The sequence below is a fragment of the Haemaphysalis longicornis genome, unplaced genomic scaffold, assembly GCF_048455015.1.
Source record: "Haemaphysalis longicornis isolate Haplotype H1 unplaced genomic scaffold, Haemaphysalis longicornis Haplotype H1 scaffold_1, whole genome shotgun sequence".
NCBI classification, from domain to species: Eukaryota; Metazoa; Arthropoda; class Arachnida; order Ixodida; family Ixodidae; genus Haemaphysalis; species Haemaphysalis longicornis.
The window spans coordinates 412,653,682-412,672,310 of record NW_027526203.1 but is presented as its reverse complement, the minus strand read 5'-3'; the positions used below and the strand labels follow the sequence as shown (position 1 = coordinate 412,672,310).

At 50.4% G+C, this 18,629-nt stretch overlaps 1 protein-coding gene across 4 annotated transcripts in view; it reads left to right on the top strand.

The window, feature by feature from the left end:
- Positions 1-18,629, top strand: part of LOC144155525 (sodium-dependent noradrenaline transporter-like) — a 204,091-nt gene that overhangs the window by 138,413 nt on the left and 47,049 nt on the right. For all 4 annotated transcript variants that reach the window (XM_077687028.1, XM_077687029.1, XM_077687030.1 and 1 more), the window contains exons 2-5: positions 11,786-12,119; positions 13,517-13,741; positions 15,748-15,879; positions 17,300-17,531. In XM_077687028.1, the coding sequence (XP_077543154.1) occupies positions 11,786-12,119; positions 13,517-13,741; positions 15,748-15,879; positions 17,300-17,531 (923 nt within the window). The remainder of the gene's footprint in view (positions 1-11,785; positions 12,120-13,516; positions 13,742-15,747; positions 15,880-17,299; positions 17,532-18,629) is intronic.

Here is an 18,629-nt window from a genome sequence, read left to right as displayed (position 1 = left end):
CTGGAGAATATTGCTTGAAGTGCGGGCTTAATAGGTTAGCAAACACGGGAACTAACATAAATGTCCCTTCAGCAGAGCTGATAAGCGCTGCCCTTCGTTTGTACCTGCAGGAAGCCCTGCAAAAGCCATCGTTTATCGTTAGCACAGTCCGCGGGACTCTGTCACTCGCTCGCTGCAGCAGCCTTTCTCTATCACCTGAATTGTCTTTGTTGTGAGTTTGTTTAAAGAAGCTGTCGGATGCTTTCATTACTACACTGAAACTTAGCCGGCCAATTGCCGTGTTATTGCTTGTGTGACGTCACATAAGCACACAGACAATTACCGAACTCTAAATAGTTTTTAAGTCATTTGCGTGCGCAGCGCAGTAATATTTGCTCGGATATTTCGTGAACACGTAGGATGGACACGGTCATTGACCGTCTTCTAAAAGCGTTTCAGGAGTTTCACAATGTCGGAACGAGTGTTGCACGTGTCTTTTAAAGTGTTAAGCAAAGTGACGTCCGAAATGCCCGTCTCATTGAGTCATTTTATTGCTAGACATGAGATCCGCATTGCTTGAGAGGGAGCCGTAGCTCTAATCCATGTTTATGCACTCCGCCGGAGCTTTCAGCGCCGGGTAAAGGAAAATGGGTCAAGGAGATGGTGTTGGCGCCACGCCGGTTGGAAGCACCCTGAACTTGAAAGTTGCCACGAAGCAGAAAAATAAGGAACAATGCGAGTCATTTGTGCGGGGGACTTAGTGGGGCCTCTTTCGACCTATATGCATGTCTTCGGTCGAAGCGGGTACAGAGGAAAACCTGCACATTGAATTTGAACCCACGGCAGGACTACATCTTAATTCTGCGCCTTCATTTTAACCTGTCTACTTTATTGTAAAAAAATGTCGGGGTTTAACGCCCCTAAGCTACACCCGGGCTATGAGGCGCGCTGTAGTGGAGGGCTCATGATGAATTCAGATCACCTGGGGATCGTTAACGTACGCCGAAATCTCGACTACCGGGGCGTTGCCTTTATCGAACTTCTTTTCCCGCTTTTGAGCATGCGCTCGAGCTTTTCATATACTTCCTTTTTTATTGTGCGGCGCACATCTTTCTTCTCTTTTTTTCTTTTTCGCCGAGTACTCACTGTCATGCTATTTTCTTTCTTCACGCCAGAGGGCATGTCATTTATACCGTCGCTGTGTCTAAAATGGTGGCATAGACTTTCCAGGCAGTAATTCTGCCTGTAGCCAGGTCAACCAAGAGAATGATCATAACGAGAGTTATCTGAAATCAAGCGCAAACAAGCGTTGGCAACCATAACACTTAAGTTTGTAGTTATAAGTGAGGCCGCCCTCGCTTATTATTTTTTTAATGTGTCACGGTTCTATTTACATTGATTGATTGTGGGGTTTAACGCGCCGACGCAACGCAGGCGATGAGGCGCGCCGTAGTGGAGGGCTCCGGATTAATTTTGACCACCTGGGGATCTTTAACGTGCGCCGAAATCTCGTACACACGGGCGTTTTTGCTTTTCGCCTCCATCAGAAAAGCGGCCGCCGCGGCCGGGAATCGAACCCGCGGTTCTATTTACAGGCTTCTCATGCTTTCATTTAGTACTCGACGCCAGGCATACCGGAACATGCGAAAATAAGCGACAACAAAGGCGATGGCTCTTGGTACCCAAACTTATAGCCCTGTAGCTGGGAGCTTCACAGAAAAACACATCATGCCGTTACGTCCTGAACGCAGTTTTTAGTCGAAATCAATTGCTTAGAAAAAAGAGGAGCGCATGTTTATTCGAAGGCAACGAGAGGCTGATAAACAGGCAAGCCTGTTGCGTGATCTTCGGGGCTGCAGGTTGGCAGGAATGGGAACGAAATGGGAAAGCGGAAGGTGTGATGAAAAGCGCGCAAACATCGGGAGCCGAAGCGAGTAAAAATAGGCGAATTCTTACAGACGTAAGATAAATAATCCAATCGGGTAACAGGCCCATTCCAAAGTTATATTACTGGATAGGGTAAAAGCAAAGTTAACTTTTTAAATGCAGAGAATTTGTATAACTCACGATGTCACCCGTGCGTCGGCGTCCGCAGCAGCCAGCCTTTCCCTACACTATAAAAAGAAATAACAGTTACCGGCGCCTGGTTTCGATCCCACGACCCTGCGGGCGGAACGCAAGGTACATGGTGCTCTACCCACTGCGCCACAAAGCCGACACAGAATGAAAGGCTACGAACGCGCCTTATATCCTTGACTCATTCAAACTACGTCAAGAAGCTGCTGATACAACGCTTTCACTACCTGTGGACGGAACGCGAGGTGCATGGTGCTCTTCCCACTGCGCCACAAAACCGACACAGAATCAAAGGCTACGAACGCGCCTTATATCCTTGACTCATTCAAACTACGTCGTCAGCGGCGTGCGTTGGCGACTCAGCGGCGTGCTAGCGGCGTGATAGCTGCGTGGTGTACACGTGATAGCACCAACCCCCCAAGCACTAAATGTTAACGCAATACACCCACCCCCTATGCGACGCATTTACTCGAGTCCCCCTCGCGGGGAGATGGGCCCATTTTTTTTAATCATAATATTACTCAAAGGGACACTAAAGGAAGTAGCAAACGGTGGCCCGCTTAGATTTGCTAAAGTTTGGTGGGGAGTCCTACAAAAAAAAATATTAAGGATGACTTCAGAGGAGAGAAACAGCAAATAAACGTTTTTATGCTCCCACAAAAAGGAGTCTGCATGCGTGGCAGGACTCCTCACTTCAGGATACCGTTGGAGCTTGCTGCCTTCTTTCAGCGCGCATTCCACCAGCGGAAGCTATGTGGCGCGGCTGTAGCTGGTCAGTTTCTCTCCCACGGCCTATGGTGAAGGTCGGAGATGGGGTGAAGTTCCGTCGTCTACAACTATAGTAGCCACATACCATGTCGTAGAGGGTACAAACCTCGTTTAGGTGTTATCAGGTGGGATCGATGGAATGGAGCGAGATGGGTAGGGGAAGGCGTTTGTTTGCGGGAGTCTCACTTGACGCTCCTGGCACTTGGTGAGCGCCGGGCGGACAGTACGATTGTGCTGCCTATCCAACTTTCAGTATTCTGTAATGCTCTGACAGGTAACTAAGGAGGGTGGGCTGCCCGCAGCCAGTCGTCCCGCTATGCCAGGTCGGCCAATTCTCGAGCTGCCGTGCGGAACATAAAATTGTCGTGAAGAGACGGGTGGACAGGAGTTCAAACGAGATGGACCTTGACTTGAGGGGGTCGTTGGTGAAGGATATGTGCAGCCACTCTTGATATTCGTCTGCTGGGGAAGCTTGGACATGCTCCTCCAATGCGAATGATGTTTGTATGTGCCGGTGTGTGGGTGCCGGCAAGAGCGATGGCTGCCTGCCTCCTTTGTTGGGAAGGTGTTGATGCTGGTATTGGTGATTCTGGCGATGTGTTCGGCGCACACGAGGACGGCAGCTGTCATGACGTTCATAGAAGCGTAGTTCGCAGCATCCGTGGGCAGAATAGTGGGGTAGGATCCGTGTATTCTTTCTTGTGTCTGTGCTTGTGCCGCATGTCTTCTCTAATGGAACTCCGGGTGCAATTGTTGCGGGGAGTGGGAGGCACAAGGGGGTTTTGACTGATAGTTGTGGTTATGTCCGTGGCACGATTGCCATGTTTCTTGGTGGTATTGTATCCTGGGTGAGTACGCAATTGGCATCCTGTTTTCGTGGCCACTAGGGGATGGTGCTCGTTTACCAGGTGAGCCTCTACGAGCTCCTCCGCCTTGTTAGGTCAGCCTAGTTCGAAGGCTAAGAAATAACATACACGAGCGCTGTGTTCCTATGTCTTCGTCATTAGTATTTCCTCGGTAATGTTCACGCATTGTGGGTAACCGAATGGTCTTACCGTCACAGCTAAGTAAATTTAGAGGGTGTAACCCATGTTCCAGGCTTTTATGGCTAATTTATGCGCACTTGTTACGGTGGGAGGGGGATACGAGAAACTTGCGTTCAGGAATTGTTGTTTTCCTTTCACAATCCTCGAGGTCGAATTTGGCGACGTACTGTCTGACGACGTACCTGCAAGTCATCTAACGCGTCGTGCGGCATCTTATTCAAACGGTGCTTGGACAAGAATATGGGTAGATAATCACCACGAAAGGAGCTTTTAAATTAAATAGTCTGAGATAGCATTACGTCAGATTGCAAGCACGTGTGAAATCATTGCTGTAGTTTGCTAGGGGACCGCGAAAGACACACGGGACCAACTTGACACACCTGTTCGCGCGTAGGATATCGCAAGATCAGCTTGTGATTTGCCGGTGCCTGGCTGTGATCGCGCTTTTCGATGGGAGCCAGCACTGCGCGGGTGCCGGCCTGTCATCAGGTGATCTTACAAGATCTAACGCGCAAGCAGCTACGTCAATCTTGGCTTTATTCTTTCTCCGCTTCCGAGCTTTGCTAAGGCTCTGTACTTTCACTGCGCACTAGAATTAAAAAAAAATGCGCTGGATTTGAACTACGCAACATGTCACAAATAAGAGTTCGACAAATTCAGCGGGTGCAAAAATAATCAATACGAGTTGAGGCATAATAACGGGATTACTATAGAATAAGCAACAAAATATCGCGAGGGAGTAGGCGCGGTTGAAAAACTACAAAGAACTCCGGCGCTATATTCCGGTTTAGCCCCTCAAACCTTTGACCTTTCTTCATTTGCGTGTATTTTAAAAGCCCAAGCGTCATGACGAAAAACGTGCGGCGGGGGTGGGTTTCGTACTCTGTCCGTGTCTTGCCTGAATTTCCGCTATAGGTAAATCATGAATGCTTGTAAAATAACGCTAGAAAATGGGCAACTTGATGCTTAATACTAGACTAATAGAGCTGAGTTATTAGGGGAGGAGAGAATGATACGGAAAATAATGACACCCGTGACGTCTCGGCGCTTGTTCCGTCAAGTTACTTCGTTTTCCAGCATCCCCTGTGGAAATCTCTCCATCCGTAACAACTAAGCGCACGTATTCTGATATGGATGCTTATTAACTGGTTCGAATAGCAGTTTGGTCGTGCATGCAGGTCTGAATAAAGAACAGCAAAAAAAAAACTACGCGGATTCCTCTAATAAGCAATCAAGGGCGGACAACATTCAGGGTGTCAAGGAACAATGCTGCCACATTGCCTTTTTGAAGCGAAGCTTTTTACCTCTACCCCCAAGAGTTCTGTCGCGACCGTTGGTGTCAATAGAAAACTCCAGCGAACAAATAAAAGAAGTTGCTGGCACCTCCAGGAATCGAACCTGGAACGAATAGAGAAACAGAGCGAGAGCCCATTCTCTCCCCGAATGAGCTACGAGCCCACGCGGAGACGGCAGAGACAGACGGTACACTCACCGAGCACATCTGCAGGTTTACCCCCTGCATTCTCGCTGAATGCCACGTGATAGCGTCATGCGACCTCTCGCGCCGCTGTGCGATCTGCCCACAGCACGTGTAGCGGCCGTGTGCGCTCGTGCGCATGCATGCGCTAGGAGCTATCAAATATTAAAAGAAGCTCACACCAACGCGTGGATCTCGTTGCCGAGGGAGGCGATCGGCGGCAGAGACGGAGGAGAAGAGAGATCGTCTAACATTAGGTTTGAGCTTCCTTTAATTTTGCAGAGAGAGAGAGAGAGAGAGAAAGCGCTTTATTTGAAGCGAAAGCCGAGATGTTTGCTGGAATTTCGACACCGACATGCTACTCGGCGGGTGAAGTGGGAAAGGGGGAAGAAAATCTCCGATAAATTACAGGGCAGAAGAAAGGTTAAAAATAAAAGAGAGAAAAATATTGCTGTGGTTTAGATTTGGTTAACCTAGTTGATAGCGAAAGCTTCACTGCCCTGGCTAGGCCCATTGTCGAGGTGTGGTCGAGGTGTGGTTTCGCAACAATATACAGACATGTTTGCAATGAATACACTGCTTATTCACCATCTTTTTTCGCCTCACGACGTTGTTTAGGCCTCGCCGCTCTACGAGCGACCACAACTGGATGTTCGTCTCCCTCCATCGCACACGGCTCTGCGACCCACGTGGCCTGCAGGCCTTCCTTTGTGGCGCGCGCTTATCACTGCGGCGGCGGCCTCCTCACCTTCCTCCGCCACGTGGCGACACGGGTCCCGCCCACGTCTCCGTTCCCCCTCGCTTATCTCTCGGCAGAAGGGTTGCAAGTTGGGCTAGTTGGAAAGACATATTCTGGGATGAAACCAGCGCGAACTTAAACAAAGACATGAAAACGGAACAGATATTGTATCAACGTGCGTTTGAGAGAGCATTAATTGTCATAAAAGGGCCCCCAATAGCCCATCTTTCTTTACGTTGTACTAAGTGCAGCGGATGTACACCTAATTTTCCTGCCACTGACATTTTATTTAGGCCCCGTGAACCAATGCCCCGGGAAATTATGTTCCACTTAGCAGAAAGAGGGCACAAGTGTGTCAGCCAAGCAAGTGTGTGTCTTCATCCCAAAGAGATGCATATCTGCGTGGGTCTTGACTGCGGCCGTTGTCTATCCAGTTTCCTTATCACCGTGGCTTTTGTAATCTTGCTTTGCTGATGTGGAGTGTCTTATTGTTTTGTGTTGTGTTTATATTCGCCCTTCTTGATATTAAACTAGTTTTGAGACCAGCGGCTGTCTTTGTCTTCCACTTCCTTTGTCCTTGTTTAAGTTCGCGCTGCTTTCATCCAAGAATAAGCCTATCTGTGCCCTGCCGCCTATCTCTCCCCGCCATCGGGCCGCTGCTGCGTGTCGGGCGCTTGCGGGAGGGGTGTGGTCTGACCTCTAGCTCTCAAGGTCAAAGCTGGTCACCCCGCGAAAACTGCCCGATGTAGCGTAGTGTAGCTTTCGCTACAAAAAGACGCTCAGATTGTGTGAGTAGTGTGCTTAAAAAGTGTTTCTTCTAAAGAGTTTCTACTCACGTGCTTCAACACAACTCAACGAACCACCATTCACAAATCATGCATTGATTTAACCTTAGCACAGAATATCTCCTTGAAGTAATAAATGGTGCGGTTAAGTGCATTTTGCTTCTCTGCGGTTTCATTCTTTGTAGAGCCACGTGTGTAGAAGAAGAAAAAGAAGAAAAAAGAAAGGAAAGGCCGGGAGGTCAACCAGGTGTAGAGCCCGGTTTGCTACCCTGCACTGGGGGAATGGGGCTCAGGGAATAAAAAGAGGGGGAGAAGAGGAAGAGATAGGAGTGGGAAAGCGCGCACTCTAGTCCCGTTTCGGGCACTATAGTCTTTCAAGCAAGTTCGTTTCACTCAGGAAACGTAAAAGGGCTTTCGTCACCTTCTGCGAGGTCGATGGTGAAGACCGATGACTTAGAATAGTTTCCACCGTAAATGGTCGATTGTCCAATCGGCTCAGCGCGGCGGCAAGCACGCTCCTCTCCGACAAGTATTCGGGGCAGCGACACAGCACATGTTCTATAGTCTCTTCCGCCCCGCAGGCGTCACAGTGGGCGCTGCTGGCCATCCCGATGAGGAAGGAGTAGGCTTTCGTGAAGGTCACTCCCAACCACAGTCTACAAAGTAAAGTTGACTGGGGTCGGCCCATACGGAATACGGCGCTGAAGAAGGGGATCCTGAATATACAGACGGGGATTCGAAAAGTCCGGTGTGTTCCATTGCTGCATGGTAATCTTGCGTGCAAGGGAGCGAAGCGTCCTGGCGGCATCGGTCCTTGAAAGCGGAAGTAGAATGGTGCGGTCGCTCTCATGGCCTGTACGGGCAGCTTCATCCGCCCGCACATTACCGATGACTCCGCAGTGACCTGGAAGCCACTGGAAAATTACGTCATGGCCGGCTGTGATGGCTTGATGGAATTTTTCTCTTATCTCTGTCACCAGTTGGTGTAGGGGGCCGTAGCACAGGGCTGCGCGTAAGCTCTGTAAGGCAGCCTTGGAATCCGAAAAGATCGCCCAATTTTGAGGAGTAGCTCCGATGATATGATCAAGAGCCTCACGAATGGCTGCAAGCTCCGTAGCTGTCGAGCTCGTGGTATGGCCAATACGGAATCGAGTTGTTGCAAAATCTGCTGGCACAAACACTGCACCTGCCGAACTGGATGACGTTACTGAGCCATTTGTGTACACATGTTTCCGGTCGTTGTACCATTCATGCAGTAACAGCAGCGTAAGCTGTTGAAGGGCCAAGTCGGCTTTTTTTCGAATTCCCGGAACACTGAGACGAATCTCAGGTTGTGCCAGGCACCACAACGGGGAGGTCGGTGTTGCCGCAGGGGTGTACCTTGACGGGATTTCAGCCCTGTGTGTTGTGATAATGGCTGAAAAAGTAGATCGTGGTCTACTTTGAGGAAGCTGGAAGTCGTTTACAGCTTCGCTTTCCGACCACCTTCACAGGGTGGATTGGCGCGCATTTTTTATGAATATTTCATTGTCATTGGAATGCTTGTGCTTATGGAGAAAGTGGTGCATGAACATTTTCGTATGATAACTGCTTAATCGACACGTTACGAACAAACAACGTGGAACTTTCAATAGCCAGAGTGAATGAGCAGAAAATATCCCTAGACAGTGACCCCTGGGCGATGCGTCGTACAGTCAAATCTGTTGGCGTGCAGGTATGCGGTTGCAGCGATTGATAATGTTTCATGGGGTACGTCCTATAATGTTGTGGCTTTAAAACTACAAGGGAAAACACGGAGTAGGAAAGAGCCTCAGGCTTGTTCTAGAGCCTCAGGCTCGTTATACTATCTTCTAAATACCCAAGCATGTGTCCGGTATACTGCCGTGGGGAAGATGACTCCCCAGATACGCTAGCAAGGTCGTTGCTTCTCTATTTTCGGTCAATTCCAGGCGTGTACATGCGGGTATGTGAGGGGGCATAGGCTTGGAGCGGCAGTGCTCTTTATTCCTGGTGCTGCTATTTCCAGCCGCGCCGAAATCTACAAGCCATGAAGTTTTGAGTCACTCCTGTAGGCCTTAAAACAGGCTTACACAACTTGAATAGAGGGCGCACAATTACAACTTGTTATGAGCGTGGATTCCTGAGCGCGTGACTATGATTCCCGCTTCAGGAGCGCGGGGACCTGAGCTCAATACCGTTGCCTGCACAGTGGCAAAAGGATTTTGTATTAAGATCCGTACTTGGCAGCGCGTGCGCCGTGACACTGGTCACGAACACACGCTGACAAACACGCGCCGAGAAAAATTGCCAATTAACTAAGAACAGCTAGCTGTGGGAGTAACAACAAGTTTACAGGAAGTTCTGAGGCTGCCAAGGCCGCAGAACATGCTAGCACTTGAAATCAAGCGTCATGGGGAGTTTAGAGGATAAGGAGGTTATCGCCGTATAGTAACCTGCAAATCCCATTCTAGCCCTGAAAGCTTCGAGCGAATGAGCGCACGTCGTGTCCACCTCCCGGCCAGCCTTCGCATTCCGGCAAACTTGCGAATCCCGGTTACTGGGTCGGGCTCAGCGGCCCATATATACCATCGTCCAAGGTCGCTCGTTAGCATCTCCTTTCCGCCGGTGTGTCATATTTCTCCACTTTGGGCCACGTGCACCAAAAATAATCGCCTGCTCTGCAGCAAAACACCAAAGATCGTCGCGGAAAAGAACCTGCCCAAGATCGGTGGCGGGGAGCCGCGAGCTTCTGACCAAGATTTAGGGCGGCTGGCGGAAGCGCTGGACTTCTCGGATCATTATCTTCCGGCAACGATTACGGAATCCGCAGTGGGCACACGATTCATAAGCCTCCGAAATTCCTTTTCTTTCGTCCGTCGTTCTCGTTTCCTCTTTTTCAACTTTTCTCATTTATTTGCCCCCCATTTTCGCGCCAGCGCCCGATCCATGTCTCGGCCCAGCACTGTCGCGCACCCTCTTTGTCATCTCTGTTTCGGTTTCGCGCGCGCTTATATTTCCCCAGTCCGCTTCCAGCTGGCTCTGTTTTGCTCTCTGACGATTTTGCTTTCTTTTCGTATGCTTGAAAACCAATTTCCAATTTGCACGAAAGCTCGGCCACGCGATTCGCAAATGGCGCAAAACGGCCATTTATAACAGCCACAGTCAGCGTGTTGTGGCATTCGTTCTTGTATATGCGGCATAATAAGCTCATCATTGGGCCCCCATATGCCTGGCGGAGTACATTTTCAGGCCAGTTGCGTACCAGCACAAGACCGCCGCAGCATGGTTCATCAGAGAATGAGCGCACCATAAGACACGAAGTAATGAGAACCAACCAATGCCACATGATGATGTGGGCTTATTTCGCCTTTCAAAATTTCCGCAGTAAGCCGCTCCGCGATTTTTATTATTTTCACCAAGCGGCCACGTCCAGTGTGTTTACATGCCGCGTGTGTGGAGCTCGAGAATAAAGCTGCGCTGGAGGTCTTTTTGTAGAGCCTCTTTTACTTGCTGCGAAGCTTTGATTGAGACGGAAAGATCCAGCCAAATATTTATTAAGTTATTTAGCCATCCAGCCAATTTAGTTAACCAATGACGAGGCAAGACGCATTGTTTGACTGAAAATTTTGTTACGCGCTGTGACAGTGCGACGCAATGCTGAATGTTGTCGGGCTTGTATTCCATGATGCCACAGTGCAGAACACGTTTTAACGGAGCTGTTGTTACTTGCCGTAAGTTCGGTGTTGCAGAAAACTATCTGAGAGGAACGCCGAGCGCTCATGAGCGTGGGCCTCGCGGCGACCGCCGAGTGTCCTCGGCACGCGCAGTGGCTTTAGCAAAAGAAAAAAAAAAAAAAAAACACTGGCGAAAACCCCGAGGAGCGAGAAAATTCCGAGCGCTCGTGAGCGCGTGCCTCGGTGAATATGGCGATGACCACTACTAGCACAGTGCAAAGCGACGACGGAACCTGTAAATAGACAATTTCCAACTCCTACATATGCGTGGTGATGAGTCATTCAATGCTCACGTAGAAAGAGATCCTGCAGCTTCGCTACGTTCCGAGCCTTGCGCGACTTAGTGCAAGCTTCCCCAGTTTTTTTCTTAGCCAAATTGTAATCTACATCTCGCCGTTGGCTAACTTTGTTCCTTTATTCAGAATGATTGCTCGTTAAGGTACATTGTGGCGAGGCAGAAACACGGAAATTTTGAAAATGTGTTGCATTCGGGAGGTACTCTAAGGCAATGCCGTAGTTCCGCTTCACCACAATTCCCTCGAGTGACCAATTCGCCGCCAATGGAGCGATTTCAGCGCATGGACCCGCCGCGGTGGCTCAGTGGCTAAGGCGTTGCGCTGATGAGCACGAGGTCGCGGGTTCGATTCCCGGCCGCGGCGGCCGCTTTTCTGATGGAGGCGAAAAGCAAAAACGCCCGTGTGTACGAGATTTCGGCGCACGTTAAAGATCCCCAGGTGGTCTAAATTAATCCGGAGCCCTCCACTACGGCGCGCCTCATCGCCTGCGTTGCGTCGGCGCGTTAAACCCTACAATCAATCAATCAATCGATTTCAGCGAATGACACCAATGCGCATACAATCTGAATGAAAGATGTTATCTGCGCTGCGTCTGTGTCACTCCGCGATTCTGAATGCAACGCTTGCAGTGCGTGATGCCAGAGGGCGGTCCAAACTTTTGAGTCAAATCGTACGCTCGATTTGACTCAAGGCAAGGCACAAGGCAAGACATCGTCACTCCCCCCAAGTTTCGTTCTTGGCAGTATGGGTTGATCAATCAAGTGCATTGTGGTGAAACGTAATTACGGCATTGCCTTATATAGAGTGCACAGTGATGGCCGTAGATGCAAAGTGGGGAACCCCTATTACCCTGCATGGGTGACGTTTCTTGTGGGTGGCTTGCAGGCGCAGGTTGGTGGGGCCCCGGACCTCGGTGCGCCGCCCCCGCGGCGCCCAGTGAGAGGCGCCCGTGAGCAGGCCGCCGCCGCCATGCCGGTCAACAACAGCGTGGCGAGCGCCAAGTCGCCGCCGGCCGCCGAGCCGCTGCTGCCGGCCGACGAGGCACCGCGCGACGCCAGCAGCCCCAGGTCGCAGCAGCACAAGGGCCCCGCGCCGTGCTCGCCAGCGCCGTCGAAGGACAGCCCGGTCTTCTTCGAAAAGAACAAAGTGCGCAAACTGCGCCACTCCGCCATCCGCGACGACGGATACTGCTCGTCGTCCAGCACGCCACTCTCCTCCGGTGGGTTGGCGCCCGGACGTACCCGAGTGCGCAATGTGGCACCCATGTAGCTGCGTGCAGAGGTCCCACCTGCGAACGTGTTCGCACAGTCTTTTATGGCTGCAGAAGTCCTACGGATGGCCTGCAATGTCCGCGATTCTAACAGCGAAGCTGTTCAGCATCCTTTTGACAAAATATTTCGTAAGTTCGTCGTAAGCAAATAAATTCGAGCCAAACTATTCCACGCGACAACGTGTGCCGCCGCAAGAACCGCATCTGTGGCATCGCGGAGCGGAAGGGCCCAAGTTCACTTGTAAAAATAACTACCAACTTCGCAGGCCACAGTCCAGCTTGAAGACTTTCATTTGCAATAAAGGGGCATATAATATAATTCTGCCCAGCAGAAAGGCAGCATGTACTTCTCCCTGCACCAGTAGCCGACATGGTCCGGTATGTCACATGACCCATGGGGTAGTGCAGTCAATGATGCACCTTGAGGACCCCAAAAGGAACTTGGAATCTAACTGGTTCAAAAAAGGGTCTGTTATCAACGAGGCAGCTGATGCAAATCTGACGTCTTTTCAAAGGTGACGTCATCATCGATATCGTAACAGGTCGGTCTACCCCTTCACTTCCCGCTATGTTGTCACATTCACTTCCGAGATGCTATCACCCGTTACTTATGGGCAGTGAAGCAGTTGGGAGCAATGAACCTGCAGCCGAGTCCTGCAGCTGAGCGAACTCTGGTATGACCGCGGACGTTAACCCACTCAAACCGCTCTGTTTGAATGAATTCCCTGCCATGGCCTTTGATGTCCTGGCCGCATGAATGAAGTCCAGTTTTTTTATGCAAAGCTCCTCTGCATAGTTTTTTATTGCAAACTTTTTTTTTTTTGAAGCCCAAGTCAGTTGAGGGTAGTCCGCATGGTCACGGGAACACTTCATAAGCCGCAGTGTCTAAAAACGAAAAGAATAGAAAGGCGTGCCGAGTTGCCATTCGTTAGGACATCCCTGAAAAGCCAAGGCTGCTGATGTTTCTATCAACCCCTCCCTACCCTTTTTCCTATTGTGCTCTTCACTTTGGCTTGCGGCCATAAAACACGTCTACAGTGTCGGTACAATTCGCTCTATTTGCTTTGCTCACGAATTAACGATTACCACCCGCAACATATCTGCTAAATCACTGCGGAGGATCATCACTTTGGCTAACCCTGCCATTCAGCGTACCGCCAAGCGGCAACTTGTTTGCCGAGGCAGTCCACAAGTCCGCTGGATACTTCCTGTACGGGATTAAGAAGATCGCGCTGCTGCTTGTTTGGGTTCCAGACAGCGCAATGTGATTGCGGTACTCCGAGTGCGGCTAGGTGGTTTTCTGCTCTGGCCAGCTCAGAAACAGCGAACTCTTGTTGCGCACGCAGAATACGTGGACCACCTGAGTGGACCCGAGGGACAGACGGCGGTGATTCTGGCCGACGGCGTGACAACGACCGTGCCCGCTGCCGCCAAGCCGGTGGAGGATAAGCCGTCCAGCGACCGGCCCACTTGGAAGAGCAAGGCCGACTTCCTGCTCTCGATCATTGGCTTCGCCGTTGACCTGGCCAACGTATGGAGGTTCCCCTACCTCTGCTACAGGAACGGTGGAGGTGAGCACATTTTGTTAATTTCGGACTTGGTGCTCGAGCCACGTGCTCTAAACTAGAGCGTGAGCGCTTTTTGTATACTGTAGTTAAAATATCGTTTTTAACGCGTTTTCTTTGTTTGCTATCGCAAGCATTACGCCCCCGCCCATTTTTTTAGTACAAGAGCACTGCTAGTATCAGTTATGTATTGGTGCTTTACCCCAAATACGCCCAATGTGTTCTTTTTGCTGAACAATGTTGACAGTATGAAGTGTGCTACCAAACTTAGTAGTTTGGAAACACTTTGCCATTATAAACGTCTCGTTCAAAAGTTCTCTTAACATTTGACCGGGCGTCTGGATCGAGGAACGGACAGACGGACCAAAATTTTCGCGTTTAAGCAGCCGAAGGAAGACTACGGTCTTTAATAAACACCCTGGTACGTCACTAGCCCAATTCCGTCGTCGGTGCGGTGCATAAGCAGGATGATGTGGTCGTCATCAGTAGCCGTTGGATGTCCAGTTTGCCAGCCGAATCTATTCTTAAGCCTCCCAATTTTCTTCACTCGTAGCTCCACTTCGTTTTCCGCCTCGAGTTTCTGTTACCTGTGCCCAGTTCTTCGCATAGACCAACCTGCCAGAATGTCCGTTCACTTAAATTGTAGAGCAATGGTATACCCTCCGTTTCAGCGTCAAACGTGAAGTATACTCTCTCATAATCACGAGTGTTTCCCGAACACACAACAACCCACTCCAGTTCTTCGCCAGATTGCTTTCCCGTAGCTTGGGCTTCCAAGGAGTGCAAAATTCTGGCGCTGTTCACCGATTTCGTTGCGAAAGACCTCTTCCGTGTTTTTGGTTGTTTAACATTTCTTTATTAATTCGATGCGTAAAGGGTTTTAAGGCAGCAGTTCAGCTGATTGAGAGAACACGCCCGAACAAAATGCGGCAGGCATTACCAGCTCACTTCGCATTGGGGCAGGTGTGATCCGCCGGCTCAAAAGCCTTTCGCAGGGGCAGAAACAGCCTTGAGCGGCTTTTTTTTTTTTTATGCTCTCGGTATCGGGTGCACGGGGCGTGTATTGTAACGCTGCCGCTGCAACGGAAGCCCCGCTGACAATCCAAACAGATGCGACAAAATTCTGCTCGTGTAAATTTGGCGAGCCGTGAAGCAACCTTTGCTGATTCGTTTACGCCTGTTTGCGGACAACGCACGAGGAGTGATGGGGGGCGAGAGTGCGGGTATAAATATGCCTTCCCTCGGGGCGGCGGGCATACTTATACTCGTGCTCCTGTGACCGCTCGCTCGTCGTGCGCAGTCCGCAAACAAGCCGAAGCGTCGCTGTTTCCGAGAAGCGAGCTGGAAGTCAATTTCCAGCTGTTTAAGAACAAGCGCCGTCAACGCTGCCGTGCGCCCTGATTTTCACATGAATGGCGCCTGGAACAATGGACGCCTTCGAGGGGAAATGCCCGATCAATTATAATGTAAAACACGTTGTCGCGGATCTTGTTTCAGTGACTTGGCAAACATTGCTGCACTTGTGCTTGCTGTTGTCACTGAATTTTGAGGTGCTGATGCGTTGAAAACCCCTTGTGGCGTACAATCTTGGCTACAAAACTGAAACTTGTGTTTTGTTTTGCCTTCTGGGAGAAAAAACAAGACGTGCGCTCACGTCTGTTTTTTTTTATGTTGATAGACAGCTTTGTGTGGATAGAAACATACAAAGGATGCTGCACTAAACATAGAGCCGCCAGGCTATGAAGCTTGTCTGTACCTCCTGTCAGGTATGCACCAGCAGCAACGGAGCAATACGTACAAAGCTCAGTGAGAGTAGCATAGTTCTTTCAGAAATACAAAATTTAAAGAAAAAACTACGTTACAAGCCGCTAAGAAGTTTGCTGCATTCTCCCTCCTGTTAACCAAGGTTTGAACTGTCGATACGTTGCTAGGGACCCAAGTCGGTGAGACGTTACGTTGCCGCATCTCTTTCGAACGACGCGTCCATTTGCGTGTTCTCTGGGCGTTTTCAGGAGTGTTCCTGATACCGTACACGCTGATGCTGATCTTCGGAGCCCTGCCACTCTTTTACATGGAACTTGTTCTCGGGCAATACAACCGACAGGGACCCATCAGTGTCTGGAAGTTGTGTCCGCTCTTCAAAGGCAAGTGGTGTCCACTGCGTTTCAATAACTTTTAAATGCAGAGCATTTCTTAGCCTCGCCTCTTCCTGCGTCGGACGGCGTCCACAGCTCCGCGTCCGCAGCAGGTGCGCGCATGCGTCGTAGTCAGCCCGTTCGCTCGTCACCCCCGGAACGCTCCGTCGCGGTCTCGGCCACGGCCGGGCTGGAGGAGCGGCGGGCGCGCACTTTCATATGAAAGTGCGTGCTCGCCGCTCCTCCAGTCCGGCCGTGTCTCGGCGTAACAAGTGCGTGATAGCAGCGCGGTGGGGCGTAGAAGAGCGCGCGCTGCTTGCGCATGCGCGCTCTCCCCCCCCGTACCGCTTTCCCTCTACTGCGCGCGCTGCAAATATAAAGCCGCTAGCGGTCGCTCGTGCTTCAGTCACTGCGTTGCTCCTTCCTTCCTTGGTTGACGCTCGCTCCCACGTTTACTCGTGTCTGCTACTCCAGCATCACGGAAGAAGCGATGGAAGCAACACTGCCTTCAACCAGTACTGAGGCCCCAATGCTCTGCATTTACTCGTGTTCCCCTCGCGGGAAGGCGCGGGAATTTTTTTTTTTTTTTCTCTGTGCCCCATTGTGAAACGTGGGAGTACACAAATCTGCCGAAGCGAAGCTGTCCTCCAACCACCTTGTCGCCTGAACTAAACCCTCCATCCAGCACGTCAACCATTTCAGGTGGAAGCTCTTCTGCAGTGTAACGACCAGGTTGTAAGGCGACATAAAGAGCGAGCTTAGTCAGTCCCGCGACTTTCATAGCACCCAACGGTTCAAACACTCGTCTAAACTCGAAGTTTCTTATGTGTCAACGCGCTTCAGATGAGCGCAAAAAAAAGTTTGACATCCACCCCAATGCAGCCATACGGCTTCAAAGGAAAGCTATACAGCTTTCTCAGAAACTTCGCAGTTGAAGAAAAATTCGTCCTGGACCAGGATTCGAACCCGGGACCACCGCTTAACTGGAGCAGTCGCTCTAGCAACTGAGCTAACCAGGGGGCTAGTCGTTTGTAGCGCGAGAGCGAATTGATCAACAACTCGAAGTGATTGACAGGTGTTCCTTTGTAGCCGTATGACTGCATTGGGGTGGATGTCAAACTTTCCTTCGCAGAAACTTACTCCACCTTAGAGATTTCTCCTAAAGCTGGCCGATAAACTTCAGATGAGTGCATGCCCGCTGCGTTGACTGACGCACCCACAGGTCTGTGCTTAGCACGCTGACTGATAAGGTGCCACGAGAATGGTAAGGATCGTTCTTGGGCTATTTAATTCAAGACCTTCATTAAATAAATATAGCCTGACAGGAATGAGATCAAAGTGCAGAAACGGGGAGCCTCCTTTGTCCCTATGGTACAAGTTCCCTTGGCTGAGCGGAGTCAGCGGGCAGCAGCGATGCTCCTCCTCGCAGGGGTGGGCTACTGCTCCGTGCTGGTGTCGTGGTACGTGTCCTTCTACTACAACGTCATCATCGGCTGGGCGCTGTACTTCATGTTCTCGTCGTTCCGCGCCGAGCTTCCCTGGTCGCGGTGCGGCAACCCTTGGAACACGCCCAGCTGCTACAGCGGCACGCTGGCATCACAGAACGCCTCGGACGCGCCTCCCGCCGAAAACCGCACCTCGCCAGCCCTGGAATTCTTCAAGTGAGCAGGTCGCATGGATCGGGCCGTGTGATGTGCGGCCCACCGAGCAAGTGCACGGGCTGGCAGTCTTTTGTACGCACGCAGTGAACTTGTGTGCCTTTACGGTCCGCACCGGTTACGGGGGTCACTCGCTGCATTGAAGCGTTGCCTCCGAGCGAGCCTTGCGGACAAGAGTCTCTTTCAAACCAAGAGGTTCCTGGTTGTTGAGAATTTTAGAGAAGGGAGTTGGCTTCTCGCAGTACTCCTCCCCCCTGCGTATACCAGTGCTGTCGTGCGCCGAAAACGGAAACTTTTAGGCAACCAGGAAAGCTGATAATACGATTCGGTAGGATTATCATTTTCCTATCCGAGCTACCCGACAAAATTGTATCTCTGCCTAGGGTGGTGCAGGTACTCGCCTGAACCGCAACTATATTCCTCGATGAGCACTCGCGTAAAATATGCTACTGAAGCCCAAACTATGCACCAGTTTGTTTGGCAAAATATTCACGGCTTACGGTACACGTTTTTGAGGGACGGCTGAAACACATTAACATATATTTGAGCCTTTGGAGAGTAATTAGTTTACAAGCAAATCCAATCAAATTATGTTTCCTACATAAGACCGCCTCGGTCAGTTTCTCGAGCGGAAGGACGTACGAAAGGAGACTTAACTGCGACAAAATATGCTTTTACCTTTCTGTGCGAAATGCCTTCTGAATACGTTTCTGTAGCTGCCGACATAATCGGCAGTGGTTAGCCATGTTTAAAAATCGTATTGTAATATGCCGGCGTCGCTACAGTAGACGGGATTTTACGTAACAGGTAGACCTAGCGCTTAAAGGAGCCATGAAGACAAAATACAAGTTGGGTTTAATAAAACGACTGCTTAGTTCCGATAACAATGATACCAATATCATCGCAATCTTCGAACAAATAACGGAGATATTAAAGAAAACGTCTGAAGCAGTCGCGACCCCCTAGCCAATTTCCCGCAACTTTTCTATGACGTCATGGAACCTTGTTTGTGCGATTGGCGGCCGCCTAACTGACCTGTCGTTACGACACATGACTGGACGTCTGTAATGGGGCCTCTAGTTCCATTTGACCGCATCACTT